This window comes from Vipera berus (assembly GCF_964194415.1).
Source record: "Vipera berus genome assembly, chromosome: 4".
Lineage (NCBI taxonomy): Eukaryota > Metazoa > Chordata > Lepidosauria > Squamata > Viperidae > Vipera > Vipera berus.
This window is the reverse complement of record NC_138206.1, coordinates 1,461,049-1,477,879: the sequence shown is the minus strand read 5'-3', so window position 1 is coordinate 1,477,879 and position 16,831 is coordinate 1,461,049. Positions and strand designations below refer to the sequence as shown.

The window sequence follows — 16,831 nt, the reverse complement described above, 5'->3', positions numbered from 1 at the left end:
GAATTCTGGGAGTTGAAGTCCACAAGTCATCAAAGGGCCAAGTTGGAAGACTCCTGCTTTAATCTGACAAGATTCTGTCTGTGGGCAAACGGCAATAAAGAAACTAGAATAGAAAAGAGCTGGGAGGGACCTTGGAGGTCTTCTAGTCCAGCCCCCCGCTCGAGCAAAACCTATACCAGTGATGGCGAACCTTTTAGAGACCGAGTGCCCAAACTGCAACCCCAAACCCACTTATGTATCGTCGGATGCTGGGTGGGCGTGGCCCATTGGGTGGGCGTGGCCCATTGGGTGGGCGTGGCTGCAGTGGTAACGTCAGACTGGGTGGGACTAAAAAGTTCAATCAATCAATTCCAACTTTGTGAGATCTTTTTTCCCCCCACGAGAATTGATTGATTGATTGATTGAACCTTTTTTTTTGCACACAGCAGCAGAGGCCTAAAGCGAAAAGGTTTTATAAAACCCAGCTGAAGGCCTAGGACTGGGGCAACGGCACGTGTGCCCACAGAGAGGGCTCTGCGTGCCGCCTGTGGCACGCGTGCCGTAGGTTCGCCACCACGGCCCTATACCATCTCAGACAGGCGATTGTCCAGTCTCTTCTTAAAAACCTCTAGGGATGGAGCACCCACGATTTCTGGGGGCAAGCTGTTCCACTGGTTGATTGTCCTCACTGTCCGGAAGTTTCTCCTTAATTCCAGGTTGCTTCTCTCCTTGATCAGTTTCCAACCGTTGCTTCTTGTCCTGCTTTCAGGGGCTTTGGAGAAAAACGTGACCCCCTCTTCTTTGGGGCAGCCCCTCAAATACTGGAATGCTGCTATCGTGTCCCTCCTAGACTGGCCAAACCCAAGTTCCGCAGCCGTTCTTGGTATTTTTTTGTCTCCAGCCCTTTGATCCTCTTAGTTGCTCTTCTTTGGACTTTTTCCAAAATTTCAACATCTTTTTTGTAATGCAGGGACCAAAAGCGGTTGCAGTATTCCAGATATGGCCTCACTCCGTTCCAGCCTCTTTGGGCCTGGCAGCAGCCTTGTCACCTAAACCCTGGTTCAATGGGCTGGGCACACCTAACATCTGGAGCTGGGGAGAATAATAATAAAGTTGGAAAGGAGCTTGGAGGTCATCTAGTCCAACCCCCACTTTCTTCTTAGTTCCAGGTTTCTTTGGTTAGTTTCCCTCCGTGGCTTCTTGTCCTGCCTTCAGGCACTTTGGAGAACAGCTTGACTCCCTCTTCTTTGGGGCAGCCCCTGAGATACTGGAACCCTGCTATTAGTTAACACTGTTATCCAGCATCCAGGGCCGTGTTTTCCAAACTTGGCACGTTTAAGATGGGTGGACTTCAACTCCAAAATTGCTGCCTGAGCAATTCTGGGAGATGAAGTTGAAGAAATTGAGGAATTCTGGGAGATGAACTCTCCTCCCCCCCCCCAGCTGGCTGCAGAATTCTTGTTTGCTAGGGAATTCTGGGAATTGAAGTCCACCCTTGGGAAATTCTGGGAGGTGAAGTTTACCCTTGGTGGGTGGGAAATTTGGGGAATTGAAGTTCCCCCATGCTGGCTGAGGAATCCTGGAATTGTAGCCCACCCTTGCTAGCTAGGGAATCCTGGGAATTGAAGTCCACTCTTGCTAGTTGGGGAATTCTGGGAGCTGAGGTTCCTCCCATGCTGGCTAGGGAATTCTGGAAGCTCCATACACCTTCAAGTCGCCAAGTTTGGAAAAAAAACGTGGTCTAGACTAGAGCCAGAGAAGAGCCCCCCACCACCATCAGCACAGGGCAGTAGCCCCCCCCCCAGCCTCTTGCAAGCCCCGCCCCCATCAACTCCAATTCCTTCTGAGAACTTTATTCTGATTACAAAAAGACGACAAAAAAATACATCAGCTGGAAACGACAGCGCCCCTCCCCTTTTCACAGCACCCAGGCACAGCTGGGCTTTCTGTCCCTGCCCATGCCGAGCGGGGGTGGGGGGGAGAAACCCCCTCCCCACCCTGCCAACCGCAGTCTCGGTGCCACGGCTGGCCTTCTACCGAGGAGCTGCTGCTGTGTTGCCTTCTTCCAGGTGAGCAGCTGCTGGCGAGAGACACCCCCCCCGGAGTCTGTAGAAGAGGGTGGGGGCAGAATTGGGGACCCCCAAAAGGGAGGGAAGAGCAGCCGGATGCAGTTCCCCTCTTCTGCGCTTGGCGCCCCATGATTTCAGGGGTTCAGAAAGAGGGAGACTGCTGGCGGACCATGGGGGGGGCCTTTCTCCTTGCACCCCGAAGATACGTGTCTCCAGCAAAGCTTCCGGGGCCTGGTAAAACCCAGACTACGCCACACAGCCCAGTGTCCTTTGCCCCGAGCATCCATCAGAGGCAGCTGAAGGGCAGGGATGGTCTTGGGGGGGGGGCTTTGAGGAGTAGGCAAAAACCCCAGGAAGTCCACCAGGCTGCATTTGGGGGGGGGCACGTCTTGTTCCTGGCACAGAAATGAACCCGGTTGGCTTTGGTGACCGGCTTCAGGTCCGGGCTGCCTGCAAATCCTCCCCCCACCACCCCCTGTCCGTTTGGAGGCCTGATTCCTGATGCTTTCGGTCTTCCGGGGACCCCAAAGGGTCTGGCTTGGATATTGGGCACCCCTCCCTCCCTCCCCCCGCTTGACCGGCCTCCGGTTGCTGGAGTGCCCTTCGCTGCGCTTGTCCAAGCTGCAAGGGAAAGAAAGGGAAGCAAAGCGAGAGTTGGGGTGGGGGAGAATTTGGGGTGGGGGGGCGGCATCCGCAGGACTTGTGGGCCACCCCAGATCTGGGGAGCGGCTGGCACCTTCAAAAGGCCAGGCCAGCATTTCTGCAAAGCCCAGCGTCCTCCCCAGCCCTGGGGGACAAACGGGGGGGCTCCCAAACGCCCCCGCCCTGCCCCCACCCCGGAGGGCCACCCGTCCTGACCGCTGCAGGATGGGCTGTTCATTTACCTGGTGCGCCTCTGCCGGATTCACACATCCCGAAGGAGCTGGAGGGAAAAGGAGGCAAGGTCAGAAGACACAGGGCGGGGGGGGGGTCTTCAGGGACCCTCAACCACCCAGGGGGGGTGGGAGGGACCAAGCAGATTACAGATGAGAAAAAGAAAACAAAGAAAAAGAAGAGAGAGGGAAGGAAGGAAGGAAGGAAGGAAGGAAGGAAGGAAGGAAGGAAGGAAGGAAGGAAGGAAGGAAGAAAGAAAGAAAGAAAGAAAGAAAGAAAGAAAGAAAGAAAGAAAGAAAGAAAGAAAGAAAGAAAGAAAGGGGAAGGGATTGGGCCCACCGTCAAGGGATCAGCCACCAAAGCCGCCACGCTGTTCCGCATCTCGTTCTCGCTGCCTCGCAGGGGAATCAGCGAGACGTTGCCCAGCCGAGAATCCGGTTGCGTCTGAGGCGCCCGGATCTTGGATGATTCCGAGGGCCAGATGTTGCCTCCGTGCTGGGGGGGGATGCGGAGACAGGGGGGGAAGAAACGGAGAAATTAAGAGCGCCGTATCCGTCTTCTTCGGGAAGCACCACCCATCAAGGGCACAAGCGGCGAGACCCCTCTGCAAAGCCAACCTCAGCCAGGGACCCGCTCTGTGGGGCCCAAAGGGAGCAAGCTCCTAGTCCTCATGGCCGTGACGCTGCAACAGCCAGACCAGAATCCCCGGGAAGCACTGAAGCTTGCAGGCGGACCTCTGTGCTTGGAAGGCTGCCTGTTCCTGAGCGTGTGGACACACTTGGCCGCACAAGGGGTTGTGCAAAAAGGCCCCCGGCCTAACCGGGCCCTGCCCTGCTGCCTCAGAGCAGGCTTTGAAGAAGAGATGGCACCACCAGACTGTCTGGAACGGAACAGGGTTTCCTGCTTGGCAGGGGGTTTAATTTAATTTAATTTAATTTAATAATATTTATATACCGCCCTTCTCCCTGAGGACTCAGGGCGGTTCACAGGGCAAAAGTCAAATACAAAGTACAAAGATTAAAAAGAGATTAAATAATTGCCCAAGTTAAAACAATTAATACAATAATAAAACCCCAAAAATAAAATTAAGAGTACAAAAAAATAAAAACCCCACCAATCCCCATCAGGCTAGGCCGGCTTGTACAAACAAAAACGTCTTGAGATCGCGACGAAAGGAGCGAAGATCGGGCGCCATCCGGAGCTCTACCGGCAACTGATTCCACAGCTCCGGAGCGCCCACAGAGAAGGATCTCCCCCTGGGGGCCACCAATCGACATTCTCTGATCGGTGGCACCCTGAGGAGGCCCTCTCTGTGGGAACGCACAGGGCGGAGGGAGCTTGGACTAGAAGACCTCCCAGGGTCCCTCGGATTCCACGTTCAACCAAAGGGAGCCCACGGCTTCTCTGCACTGGGGGTGCCAGTCTTGCAGCCAGGTGTGTGTGTGTCTGGTGGGGGGAGACGTCACACGACCCCTCCCAGGATGCAGGCATGAAAAACCCAAGCAAGGAGACCCTCCCTCAAACGCTTCCCTCCCCCCCCAGGTGGAGCCTGCCCTGAACTTACCTGCATGGAGAGGAAGTTAGCAAACCACGTCCGCATCTCCATCTGAGTTTCACAGCAGAGGTACCTGCCCGGGCACGGGATGGAGGGTGGGGGGTGAGAACAGTGGAAAGGAGAAGCGAAGACCCCCAGACACCCCCCAATTCTGCCCCACAATAGGGGGGCCGGTGCAGGGCCTTTTCCGCAGCGGCCCCTGTTCTGTGCAACATCCACCCCTCGGAGGTTTGAAGCGTCCCAAGCTGGCTGGCCTTTTTTGCAAGATGTTAAAAAACCTGGCTGGGCTCCTGAGCCGGGGGGGCAGGGGAGAGGGGGGGCCTGAAGGGGTAAAGGGGCCCCATTTCCTGCTTATACAGGTAGTCCTCGACTTACGACCACGAGGAAGCCCAAAATTTCCGTGGCTAAGCGAGACCGTTGTTAAGGGAGTTTCGCCCCATTTTATGACCTTTTCCTGTTAAGTGAATCGCTGCAGTTGTTAAAATGAGTAAGACGGTTGTTAAGTGAATCCGGCTTCCCCCCCACACTTGACTTGGCTTGTCAAAAGGTCGCAAAAGAGGATCACGTGACACCCCCGGGGGACACCACAACCGTCGTACGTGCGAGTCGGTTGCCAAGCGTCTGAATTTTGATGACGTGACGGCGGGGGTGCTGCGACGGTCGTAAAGTGTGAAAAAATAGTCGCGGGTCACTTTTTTCAGTGCCGTTGTTGATTTCAAACGGTCCCTAAACAAGTTGTTTTAAATTGAGGACTATCCGTCCTGTTAACTAACTATCTCGGCTGCTGTGTATGTTTATTGTGCATATTTTTATGGTTTTGAAAATGCTTCCTATTGTTCCCACTGTTTTTATATTGTGGGAATTATGAGGTACCCAGCGTCATTGAATGAGACAGGCTGGGTGACTCTGGGCCAGTCGCCAGGAGGCGGTGAATTCTAGTCCTGCCTTAGGCATGAAAGCCAGCTGGGTGACTTTGGGCCAATCACGAGAAGACGGTGAGTTCTAGTCCCGCCTTAAGGGTGAAAGCCAACTGCGTGACTTTGGGCCAATCACCAGGAGAGTGGGAGTTCTAGTCTCGCCTTAGGCATGAAAGCCAGCTGGGTGGCTTTGGGCCAATCACCAGGAGACGGGGAGTTCTAGTCCCACTTTAGACATGAATGTCAGCTGCGTGACCTTTGGCCAATCACCAGGAGACGGTGAGTTCTAGTTTTGCCCTAAGCACCAATGTCGGCTGGTGACCTTGACCAATCACCAGGAGACGGTGAGTTCTAGTCCCGCCTTAGGTATGAAAGCCGGCTGGGCAACTTTGGGCCAATCACCCGGAGACGGGGAGTTCTAGTCCCACCTTAGGTACGAAAGCCAGCTGGGTAAGTTTGGGCCAATCACCAGGAGACGGGGAGTTCTAGTCCCACTTTAGACATGAATGTCAGCTGCGTGACCTTTGGCCAATCACCAGGAGACGGTGAGTTCTACTTTTGCCCTAAGCACCAATGTCGGCTGGTGACCTTGACCAATCACCAGGAGACGGTGAGTTCTAGTCCCACCTTAGGTATGAAAGCCAGCTGGACGACTTTGGGCCAATCACTAGAAGACGGTGAGTTCTAGTCCCGCCTTAGGCATGAAAGCTGGCTGGGTGACTTTGGGCCAATCACCAGGAGGCGGTGAGTTCTAGTCCCACCTTAGGCACGAAAGCCGGCTGGGTGACCTTGAGCCAGTCACTCTATCTCAGCCCTAGGAAGGAAGCAACGGCTGTCCCCTTCCAAAACACCTTGCCAGGAAACGGCAAGATTTTGTCCGGAAAGTCTCCGAGAATTGAACGCGATTGGATGAAAGAAATAAAATATTGGAATGGACTAAGGGGTGATGCCATGGTGGGGATTGAACCCCCCCCCTCTAGTTTTCAGCCCCCTGGCCCTTTAGATATAGGATGGGATAAGTGTTAGGCATATGGTTATAGCCTGGTTGGGTTGGAAATATATAAACCATGATGTTATAACCTTAAGGTGCTAATTGGCCAATGGGTGTGTAAGTTTTTCCAACGGCCATAAGAGGGAGCTAGGAACGTGGCTTCTCTCTCTCTCTTTACTCTCATTGTTTTTGCTTTTAGGCTTACTACTTTGTTAAACCTTAGGAACTGTGTACTTGACCTTCAGACCGGTAAGAAGCCATTGTATTTTGGATACTCCCTGGACTGTTGCTGTTGCTTATCTGTCGTTCTTCGTGTATTTTATTTATTTATTTTTTTATTTTAATCCCATTTATATCCCGCCCTTCTCCGAAGACTCAGGGCGGCTTAAAAGCTTAGCAGTAGCCTTCATTCTATGTATATGCCTGCTTATTAGGGCTTTCACACACACCCCAAGCGGCATTATTACAAAGTCAGCTTATTGCCCCCAACAATCTGGGTCCTCATTTTACCTACCTGGGAAGGATGGAAGGCTGAGTCAACCTGGAGCCTGGTGGGACTCGAACCTGCACTAATGGCAGGCAGCTGGTGTTACTTAAGGAGGCATTGTATGACCTGGACTGTTTATTCGGATTGTGTTTTTGTGTTTACACCTAATAGTAAAGTATTTTTCTGTTTATCACAACTCAGTGTAACCTGTGTGGCTACTGCGTGACTCTTCCTATTCTCCATACGCTTTTGCCTGTGCAGGTTCCGGATAACTCAAGAAGCACTTTGCTAACAATAAGCATCAAAGCAACCCACCCACCCACCCCGCTCCGTCCACCTTCCAGCCCCCTCCCCTTACCACTGCTGCTTCTCCATCTTTTCATTCTCAAAGAAGACAGTGAAGCCCCAGCTGCAAAAGAGAAACAAGGGGGGCCTGGTGAGGTTGTGTGGTGGGTGCGCACAAAATCCCACCCTGGCTCCACTTCTTCCCCCCCCCCTCTGCCCCCACTGCAGCTTCACGCTTCCCCCTTCGGCAGCCTACAGGGGGAGCCAGAGAGTATTGGGGGCAGGTGAGGACAGCCATCTCCACTGCAAGAGTTTTTTTTTTGGTTTTTCGCCTTTCCTTCTCCAGAGCTGAGGAAGCTTCTGGGAAGGGAAGGGAAATGTCTTCAAGGAAACTCAAAAGGTGCTTTTTTTCCCAGGAGGCACCTGGACTCTCTTGGTGTTTTTTTTCTTGGAAGACGTTTCGCTGCTTCATCCGAGGAGCTTCGTCGGCTCTGACCAGACGGCGGGGACTAATGGGGGGATTTATACTCCTTGCAGACGGCTGGTCGTTTGCCTTCTTTGTAGAGGGTCGTTGAGGCCATCTGGAGGTTTGTCCGTGTCCTCAGGCTCACCTGATTGGTGCAAATGGGTGTGGAGCCTTTTCTTTGAAGACCTTTCGCTTCTCACCCAAGAAGCTTCTTCGGCTCTGACCGGACGGTGGGGAATGGGAGGATTTATACTCCTTGCAGAGAGCTGGTCATTTGCATCCTTTTTAGAGGGTCATTGAGGCCGCCTGGAGGTTTGTCTGTGTCCTGAGTGGTGCAAATGGGTGTGGAGCCTTTTCTTTGAAGACCTTTCGCTTCTCACCCAAGAAGCTTCTTCGGCTCTGACCGGACGGTGGGGAATGGGAGGATTTATACTCCTTGCAGACGGCTGGTCGTTTGCCTTCTTTTTAGAGGGTCGTTGAGGCCACTTGGAGGTTTGTCCGTGCCCATTTGCACTTCGGTTTGAGATGCAGGCAACACAGACTCACACACCCCCCAGCAGCCTGGACCCGCGTTCAAGGGACACAGGGCAGAAAACATCCTGCAGAAAGCACAGCTACGCAACACCGTCCTTTGGGCGGTTCCAAATATGGCTCCACGCCCACTTGCACCACTCAGGTGACCCCCGAGGACACAGGCGAACCTCCAAGTGGCCTCGACGACCCTCTAAAAAGAATTGCAAACGACCAGCGGTCTGCAAGGAGTATAAATCCCCCCATCATTCCCCCACCGTCCGGTCAGAGCAGAAGCAGCTTCCGGGATGAGAAGCGAAACGCCTTCCAAGAACATCTCAATCGTTGCAAAGGGGTCTTTCGTGCCACAGGTTGAAGACGTGGGAAGGGGGGGGAAGACGGGAGGAGGGGGCTCCTAAGCAGTCCCCCCCAACTACAGCAGGAAGTCAAGAAGATGCCCAGACTATGCAAAACGCCCCAAATTGGAGCGAGCCTAAGATTCGAATTTTTACACCGACCAGACAGCCTTCCAGAGCCTCTGGAGGGAGAGGGGATGGAAGTGGGGTGGGGGGGGAGAGGGGAGGTTGGTTCCCGGGATTAAGGCTGTGGGTTTGGTGCAGGGCAGCCCATCCTGTGCACTTTGGGGGTGGGGAGTCAGCCCCACATTCAACCCCACAAGGGGAGAGATTTCCTTTCCCCCTGCATTTCAAAATCCCCTTCCAGGTCTTTTGTGGCCAAAGCGCCCCCCCCCCCTTCATTGGCTCATCCTGGGCACTTTCAAAAGGACATTTTACACCTTTAGCCCCCCCACCCCACCCCACCCCTTTTGGCTGGTGGGCCAGGAGCTGAACAAGACCTGTTCCATGGGGCAAGGCTGCCCCCGGCTGGCCCAAAGCAGGAACGGCGGCCTTATCTCCCTGAACCAGGAGGGCCTTTGAAGATCTTGGTCTACAAACAATGATTAACCAGTGGAACTCCTTGCCTCCAGAAGCGGGGAATGCTCCAACACTGGAAGTTTTTAAGAAGTGACTGGACAGCCGTTTGTCTGAAAAGGTGCAGGGTTTCCTGCCCGAGCAGGGGGTTGGACTAGATGACCTCCAAGGTCCCTTCCAACTTTACTATTATGATTATATTATTATTATTATTATTATTATTATTATTATTATTATTATTATTATTATTATTATTATTATTATTATTATTATTAATTATTATTATTATTATTATTATTAACACTCCTTGTAGGGCAGCGTTCCCCAACCTAGAGGGGCACCAGGGACCGGTTCCGTGGATAGAGGTTTTTCCGTGGACTGGAGGGGGTGAGGTTTTGTGTGCTGCTTGCATCCCGCAGATGGGGCTTCACTCGTTTGCCTGGGCCAGTTTCTGACATGCCGTAGCCCGGAGCTGGTCCACGGCCCGGGGTTGGGGACCCCTGTTGTAGGGAATCTCAAAGGGGCTTTTTTTTCAAGAAGCAACTGAGCTTTCTCCTTATTCTTTGAAGAGATTTCACTTCTCATCCCAGGAGCTTCTTCAGCTCTGCCCGGATGGTGGGGAATGGAAGGATTTATACTCCTTGCAGACAGCTGGTCGTTTGCATCCTTTTAGCAAGTTGTTGAGGCCACTTGGAGGTTTGTCTGTGTCCTCGGGGTCACCTGAGTGGTGCAAATGGGTGTGGAGCCTTCTTGGAACCGCGGAAAGGACCGCGTTGTAGACTGGAGATGGATAATCTCCTATTCCCTCCCCCCTCCCCCCCCCGTTGAGAGGGAGGGCTGCTCAATTTTGACCCAGATGGCCTCTTTGACCCCTCTTTCCAACCAGCGGTCCTCTCTGTCCAGAACGTGGCCTTTGCTGTCCTCAAAAATGTGGCCTTTGCCTTTTAAAGGCAGAGGGACCGCTGACTCTGATCCGGATGGCTTTGTTCTCCTACGTTGCGCGCCAGGCGCTTGTGAAGTGGCTGTTTCGTTTCCCCAACGTGCACATCTGCACGGTCAGAGCCGAAGAAGCTTCCTGGAGGAGGAGCGAAAAGTCTTCAAAGAAATACGGAGGGAGTCCAGTTGCCTCTTGAAAAAAGCGCCTTTGGGACAACCCCGATCCGGATGACGGAGATTCCCCCGAGACCTCCTGGTAGGGAAGTCAGCCCACCTACACCGGGGTAGCCCCCTCCCCCCTTGGCAGGGACAACCGTCGGGTGGGGCTCGTCTGCTCCCCTTACCAAGTTGGTGGACGGACCTTCTTCTTAATGCCCAGGTAGATCTTCAGGTTCTTGACCAGCCATTCTTTCTCTGGCTTGTGGCTCTGGGCGAGAGAAGAAGGGCTGTGTGAACAGCGAAAGAGGGGAGGGCATGCCCACAGACCACCAAGAAGGGCCAGCTCGGGTCCCCACGAGGGGCGCCACCTCCCACCTCCCAAAGCAGGGTGGCTGCCTTCAAAATCCACGTCCGCCGTTAAAGGTGGACGTGAAAGGTGGACACAGGGAGCCAGCTTGGTCTAGTGGTCCCACCTCATCCCGCCTTAGGCATGAAGGCCGGCTGCGTGACTTTGGGCCAATCACCAGGAGACAGAGAGTTCTAGTCCCGCCTTAGGCATGAAAGCTGGCTGGGTGACTTTGGGCCAATCACCAGGAGACGGTGAGTTCTAGTCCCGCCTAAGGCACGAAAGCTGATTGGATAACTTTGGGGCAATCACCAGGAGATGGAGAGTTCTAGTCCTGCCTTAAGCATGAAAGCCGGCTAGGTGACTTTGGGCCAATCGCCAGGAGACGGTGAGTTCTAGTCCCGCCTAAGGCACGAAAGCTGATTGGATAACTTTGGGCCAATTACCAGGAGATGGAGAGTTCTAGTCCTGCCTTAAGCGTGAAAGCCAGCTAGGTGAATTTGGGCCAATCGCCAGGAGACTGTGAGTTCTAGTCCCGCCTAAGGCACGAAAGCTGATTGGATAACTTTGGGGCAATCACCAGGAGATGGAGAGTTCTAGTCCTGCCTTAAGCGTGAAAGCCGGCTAGGTGAATTTGGGCCAATCGCCAGGAGACTGAGTTCTAGTCCCGCCTAAGGCACGAAAGCTGATTGGATAACGCTGGGGCAATCACCAGGAGATGGAGAGTTCTAGTCCCGCCTCAGGCATGAAAGCCGGCTGGGTGACTTTGGGCCAATCGCCAGGCGACCGTGAGTTGCCTCACGGGAGCTTCCAGATACTCTTCCAGGGCGGCCCCACGTAGAGCGCCCTGCAGTAGTCAAGCTGAGAGGGGAGTAGAGCGTGGGCGACAGTGAGGAAGGATTCGAGTTCGAATTCAGAGGCGGAGGACCTACCCGGACCTCCTTGTAGAGGCGGAGGGAGTGGCTGTTGAGGATGAAGTAGCGGTCGTGGAAGCCGGTGCTGAGGCCCACCCCGAGGACGTTCTTCTCCTCTCTGAACTTCATCAGGCCGTGTTTGCTGTCGCCCACCTTGCTGGCTGGGGGAGGAGGAGGAAGAGGGGCGTGGAGGAGGCTCCCCGGGACCCACTTCTGAAAGGCCTCCGGGAAGGCCAGGGGGGAGGGCCCGTTGGGGGGGTCCCTGTTCTCCTCACTCCAACCTGAGCCAAGCACCACAGGCAGGAGAGCAGGAAGGGGGGGCAGCCCCACGGCCTCCCAATGACGGCTAGCACCATTTGCTGCTTAAAGGTAGACTGCTCCTATACCCAGAGGTTCCTAAACCCACATTGTCCCACTGGGGACCCCATCGACTGCTATTGGAACAGCGCAAGTCCCTGGCAAGGGGGCAGTCCCTGCTGGGGGAGGGTCTTCTCCTCCCCACTCTTTCTTCTCTTCTGCCTCCCTCCCTTCTTTTTTCCTTCCTTCCCACTCTCTTCCTCCCTCCCTCCCTCCCTCCTTCCTTCCCACTCTCTCTTCCTTGCTCCCTCCCTCCTTCCTTCCCACTCTCTTCCTCCTTTCCTTCCTTCCTTCCTTCCTTCCTTCCTACTCTCTTCCTCCCTCCCTCCCTCCCTCCTTCCTTCCCACTCTCTCTTCCTTGCTCCCTCCCTCCTTCCTTCCCACTCTCTTCCTCCCTCCTTCCTTCCCACTCTTCCTCCCCTTTCCTTCCTTCCTTCCTTCCTTCCTTCCTTCCTTCCTTTCCTTCCTTCCTTCCTTCCCACTCTCTCTTCCTCGCTCCCTCCCTCCCTGCCCACTCTCTCTCTTCCTCCCTCCATTCTTTCCCACCTTCTCCTCTTCCTATCCTCCCTCCCTCCCTCCTTCCTTCCCACTCTCTTCCTCCTTTCCTTCCTTCCTTCCTTCCTTCCTTCCTACTCTCTTCCTCCCTCCCTCCCTCCCTCCTTCCTTCCCACTCTCTCTTCCTTCCTCCCTCCCTCCTTCCTTCCCACTCTCTCCCTCCCTCCTTCCTTCCCACTCTTCCTCCCCTTTCCTTCCTTCCTTCCTTCCTTCCTTCCTTCCTTCCTTCCTTCCCACTCTCTCTTCCTCGCTCCCTCCCTCCCTGCCCACTCTCTCTCTTCCTCCCTCCATTCTTTCCCACCTTCTCCTCTTCCTATCCTCCCTCCCTCCCTCCTTCCTTCCCACTCTCTTCCTCCTTTCCTTCCTTCCTTCCTTCCTACTCTCTTCCTCCCTCCCTCCCTCCCTCCTTCCTTCCCACTCTCTCTTCCTTCCTCCCTCCCTCCTTCCTTCCCACTCTCTCCCTCCCTCCTTCCTTCCCACTCTTCCTCCCCTTTCCTTCCTTCCTTCCTTCCTTCCTTCCCACTCTCTCTTCCTTGCTCCCTCCCTCCCTGCCCACTCTCTCTCTTCCTCCCTCCATTCTTTCCCACCTTCTCCTCTTCCTATCCTCCCTCCCTCCCTCCCTCCTTTTCACTTCCTTTTCCTTTCCTTCCTTCCCTGACCTGGAAACGGCTCCCCAAGTGCCCAGCCTGCAGGACCTCCAGTTGCTCCTTTCTCCAGGCTGAGTTCCCCGGCTGGACGGGGGCCGGTCCCCGAGCACCCCCCAATCCGGAAAGGGTCCGCAGACCCGTCCTCTCCCCCCACCCCCAGGCCCCCCGCGGCTCCGACTCACCCAGGTAAAGCAGCATGTTCTCCATGGAGAGCTGCTTCTTCACCACCAGGTAGCTCTCCTTGCCCAGGCTGTGCATGATGGGCAGGACCTTCTCGCTGTAGTGCAGGGGCCGCTCTGCAGGAGGAGGAGGAGGAGAGAGAAAGGGAGATGAGGAGGGGCAGCCCGGAGGGGCCCTGGGGGAGGGGCTGGCTCGGGGAAGGGGGGGGAGGAGGGGGGGTCTCTTCTGCCCAGGACTTGGGTCAGCCACGGCCGCCCAGCCCCCCCCCCGGCCCCCCCAGGGAGAGTCCGAGAGGCCTGAAGCCCCTCCCACATCTGGGTTTCCTCCCACCTCCCCTCCCCTCCCCTTCCTTTCGTTTCTTTCTCCCTCTCTCTTTTCTTTCTTTCCTTCTTTTTCTTCCTTCCTTCCTTTCCTTTTTCTTTCTTTCCTTTCCTCTCTTTCTTCTTTCTCTCGTTTCTTTCTTTCTCCGTCTCTTTTTCTCTTTTCCTTCTTTTCTTTCTCTTTCCTTTTTCCTTCCTTCCTTTCCTTTTTCTTTCTTTCCTTTCCTCTCCTTCTTTTTTCTCTTTTTTCTTTCTTTCTTTCTCCCTCTCTCTTTTCTTTCTTTCTTTCCTTCTTTTTCTTCCTTCCCTCCTTTCCTTTTTCTTTCTCGTTTCTTTCTTTCTTTCTCCGTCTCTCTTTTTCTTCCTTTCTCTTTTCTTTCTCTTTCTTTCGTGCGCTCCCACAGGGTGCCTCCGGTCAGGGAATGTCGGCTGGCGGCCCCCAGGGGGAGGGCCTTCTCTGTGGGCGCCCCGGAGCTATGGAACCAACTGCCGGTTGAGCTCCGGATGGCACCGGATTTTCGCTCCTTCCGGCGCGGGTTAAAGACCCATTTATTCGAACAAGCCGGCCTGGCCTGATGGGGAATCACTTAGGGTTTTAATATTTATATATATATATATTATTGTTTTTATTGTGGGCAATAATTTAATTCTTTTTTTAACTTTTGTATTTTTGTAGTATTATGATATGCCCTGTTCACCGCCCTGAGTCCTTCGGGAGAAGGGCGGTATAAAAATTTAATAAACTATAAACTATAACTATAAACTTTCCTTTTTCTTCCTTCCTTCCTTCCTTTCCTTTTCCTTTCCTTTCCTTTCCTTTCCTTTCCTCTCCTTCTTTCTTTCTTTCTCCATCTCTTTTTCTTTCTCTTTCTTTCTTTCCTTCTTTTCTTTCTCTCTCTCTTTCTTTCTTTCTCTTTCTTTCCTTTTTCTTCCTTCCTTCCTTCCTTTCCTTTTCCTTTCCTTTCCTTTTCTTTCCTTTCCTCTCCTTCTTTCTTTCTTTCTCCATCTCTTTTTCTTTCTCTTTCTTTCTTTCCTTCTTTTCTTTCTCTCTCTCTTTCTTTCTTTCTCTTTCTTTCCTTTTTCTTCCTTCCTTCCTTCCTTTCCTTTTCCTTTCCTTTCCTTTCCTCTCCTCCTTCTTTCTTTCTTTCTCCTTTTTCTTTCTCTTTCTTTCTTTCCTTCTTTTCTTTCTCTCTTTCTTTCTCTTTCTTTCCTTCTTTCTTTCTCTTTCCATTCTCTCTCTCTCTCTTTCTTCCAAGCGCAGAGGGCACCCCGGTTGCCACAGACTGGGAAGACCTTCCCCCCCTCCGGCCCCCACTGACCGGCCTCCTCTCGCTCGTTGACCTCAAAGCAGCTCCAGAAGTCCTTCTCCTTGGTGGGGATTTTCCTCCGGTCCAAGATGGTGAAGGTCAGCTCCTCCGACGTCATGGTGGCCGGAATCTGGGAGAAGAAGCTGAGCGTTAGGATGACCCTGCGGGCCTTTCAGAGAAGCAGGGATCCCAATTATAGAGAGGGGGTTACCGATCACCCCTCATCCACTCCTTGGGGCAAACAGAATTATCCACACAAAAAAGGGGGGGAGGGGAGGGGAGGTGGCTGTAGTTTTCCATTCCTGATGCTTAGGACACCTGGCGTGAAACTAGGAGACGGTGAGTTCTAGTCCCGCCTTAGCCACGAAAGCCAGCTGGGGGACTTTACACCCATCACCAGGAGACGGTGAGTTCTAGTCCCGCCTTAGCCACGAAAGCCAGCTGGGGGCCTTCACACCCATCACCAGGAGATGGTGAGTTCTAGTCCCGCCTTAGGCACGAAAGCCAGCTGGGGGCCTTCACACCCATCACCAGGAGACGGTGAGTTCTAGTCCCGCCTTAGGCACGAAAGCCAGCTGGGGGACTTTACACCCATCACCAGGAGATGGTGAGTTCTAGTCCCGCCTTAGGCACGAAAGCCAGCTGGGGGACTTTACACCCATCACCAGGAGACGGTGAGTTCTAGTCCCGCCTTAGCCACGAAAGCCAGCTGGGGGCCTTCACACCCATCACCAGGAGATGGTGAGTTCTAGTCCCGCCTTAGGCACGAAAGCCAGCTGGGGGCCTTCACACCCATCACCAGGAGACGGTGAGTTCTAGTCCCGCCTTAGGCACGAAAGCCAGCTGGGGGACTTTACACCCATCACCAGGAGATGGTGAGTTCTAGTCCCGCCTTAGGCACGAAAGCCAGCTGGGGGCCTTCACATCCATCACCAGGAGACGGTGAGTTCTAGTCCCGCCTTAGGCACGAAAGCCAGCTGGGGGACTTTACACCCATCACCAGGAGACAGTGAGTTCTAGCCCGACCTTAGCCATGAAATCCAGTTGGCCTTCCATGTTGAGTGCAGTGACTGGACACCTGGGAAATATAGTCCCAATCCACCGGGTTGCAGGAGGCTGGGGAAGACCAGGTAGCCTTCAAGGGCTGATCCAAAAGGCCAGCAGTTCAGTTGTCTTTCTTGGCTGAGATCCATCCGCAGAGTGTCCACAAATCTGAATCATGGGGCTGCAGCCAGACCCCCCTTCTCTTCATCTCTTCTCTCTCCCCCGGCCCGGCCTTGAGTGCCTGCACCCCGATCTGCTTCCACCAATCACGTGGCTTTCCTTGCCAACCTCAGACCACCACAGCCCCCCCCCCGCTCCTGTCTCTGGCCTGGCCTGTCTCACCTTCACGTGCTGCTCGGCCTCCATCTTCTTCTCCTCCAGATACACCGTGCAGATGAAGTCCCCCGCCTGCCGAGAAGGGGGAAAATAGTAAAACAAGCCCCCAATATCTTCAGACTGGGGGGGCTAGGCTAGGAATGCTATTAAAACCATTTTACACCTATCTATCTATCTCATCTGTCTCTCTGTCCTATCTATCTATCCCATCTATTCATCCATCCTATCTATCTATCTATCATCTATCTATCTATCTATCTATCTATCTATCTATCCATCTACTCATCCATCCATCCTATCTATCTATCCTTCTATTCATCCATCCTATCTATCTATCTATCATCTATCTATCTATCTATCTATCTATCTATCTATCTATCTATCTATCCATCTACTCATCCATCCATCCTATCTATCTATCCTTCTATTCATCCATCCTATCTATCTATCTATCATCTATCTATCTATCTATCTATCTATCTATCTATCTATCTATCTATCTATCTATCTATCTATCTATCCATCTATCTATCCATCTACTCATCCATCCATCCAATCTATCTATCCTTCTATTCATCCATCCATCCAATTTATCTATCTATCCATCCATCCATCCACCCATCTTATCTATCTATCTATCTATTCATCCATCCATCCAATTTATCT

At 53.3% G+C, this 16,831-nt stretch overlaps 1 protein-coding gene across 6 annotated transcripts in view; it reads right to left on the bottom strand.

The window, feature by feature from the left end:
* Window positions 1–1,816: 1,816 nt before the first annotated feature.
* The window catches only part of ARAP1 (ArfGAP with RhoGAP domain, ankyrin repeat and PH domain 1), a 126,181-nt gene continuing 111,166 nt past the window's right edge, over window positions 1,817–16,831 (bottom strand). For all 6 annotated transcript variants that reach the window (XM_081327794.1, XM_081327793.1, XM_081327797.1 and 3 more), the window contains 10 exons: window positions 16,172–16,237; window positions 14,798–14,915; window positions 13,161–13,274; window positions 11,438–11,580; window positions 10,345–10,427; window positions 7,230–7,280; window positions 4,486–4,549; window positions 3,261–3,416; window positions 2,933–2,970; window positions 1,817–2,669 (listed from right to left, as the gene is read on the bottom strand). In XM_081327794.1, the coding sequence (XP_081183920.1) occupies window positions 2,953–2,970; window positions 3,261–3,416; window positions 4,486–4,549; window positions 7,230–7,280; window positions 10,345–10,427; window positions 11,438–11,580; window positions 13,161–13,274; window positions 14,798–14,915; window positions 16,172–16,237 (813 nt within the window). In that variant the 3' untranslated portion in view covers window positions 1,817–2,669; window positions 2,933–2,952. The remainder of the gene's footprint in view (window positions 2,670–2,932; window positions 2,971–3,260; window positions 3,417–4,485; window positions 4,550–7,229; window positions 7,281–10,344; window positions 10,428–11,437; window positions 11,581–13,160; window positions 13,275–14,797; window positions 14,916–16,171; window positions 16,238–16,831) is intronic.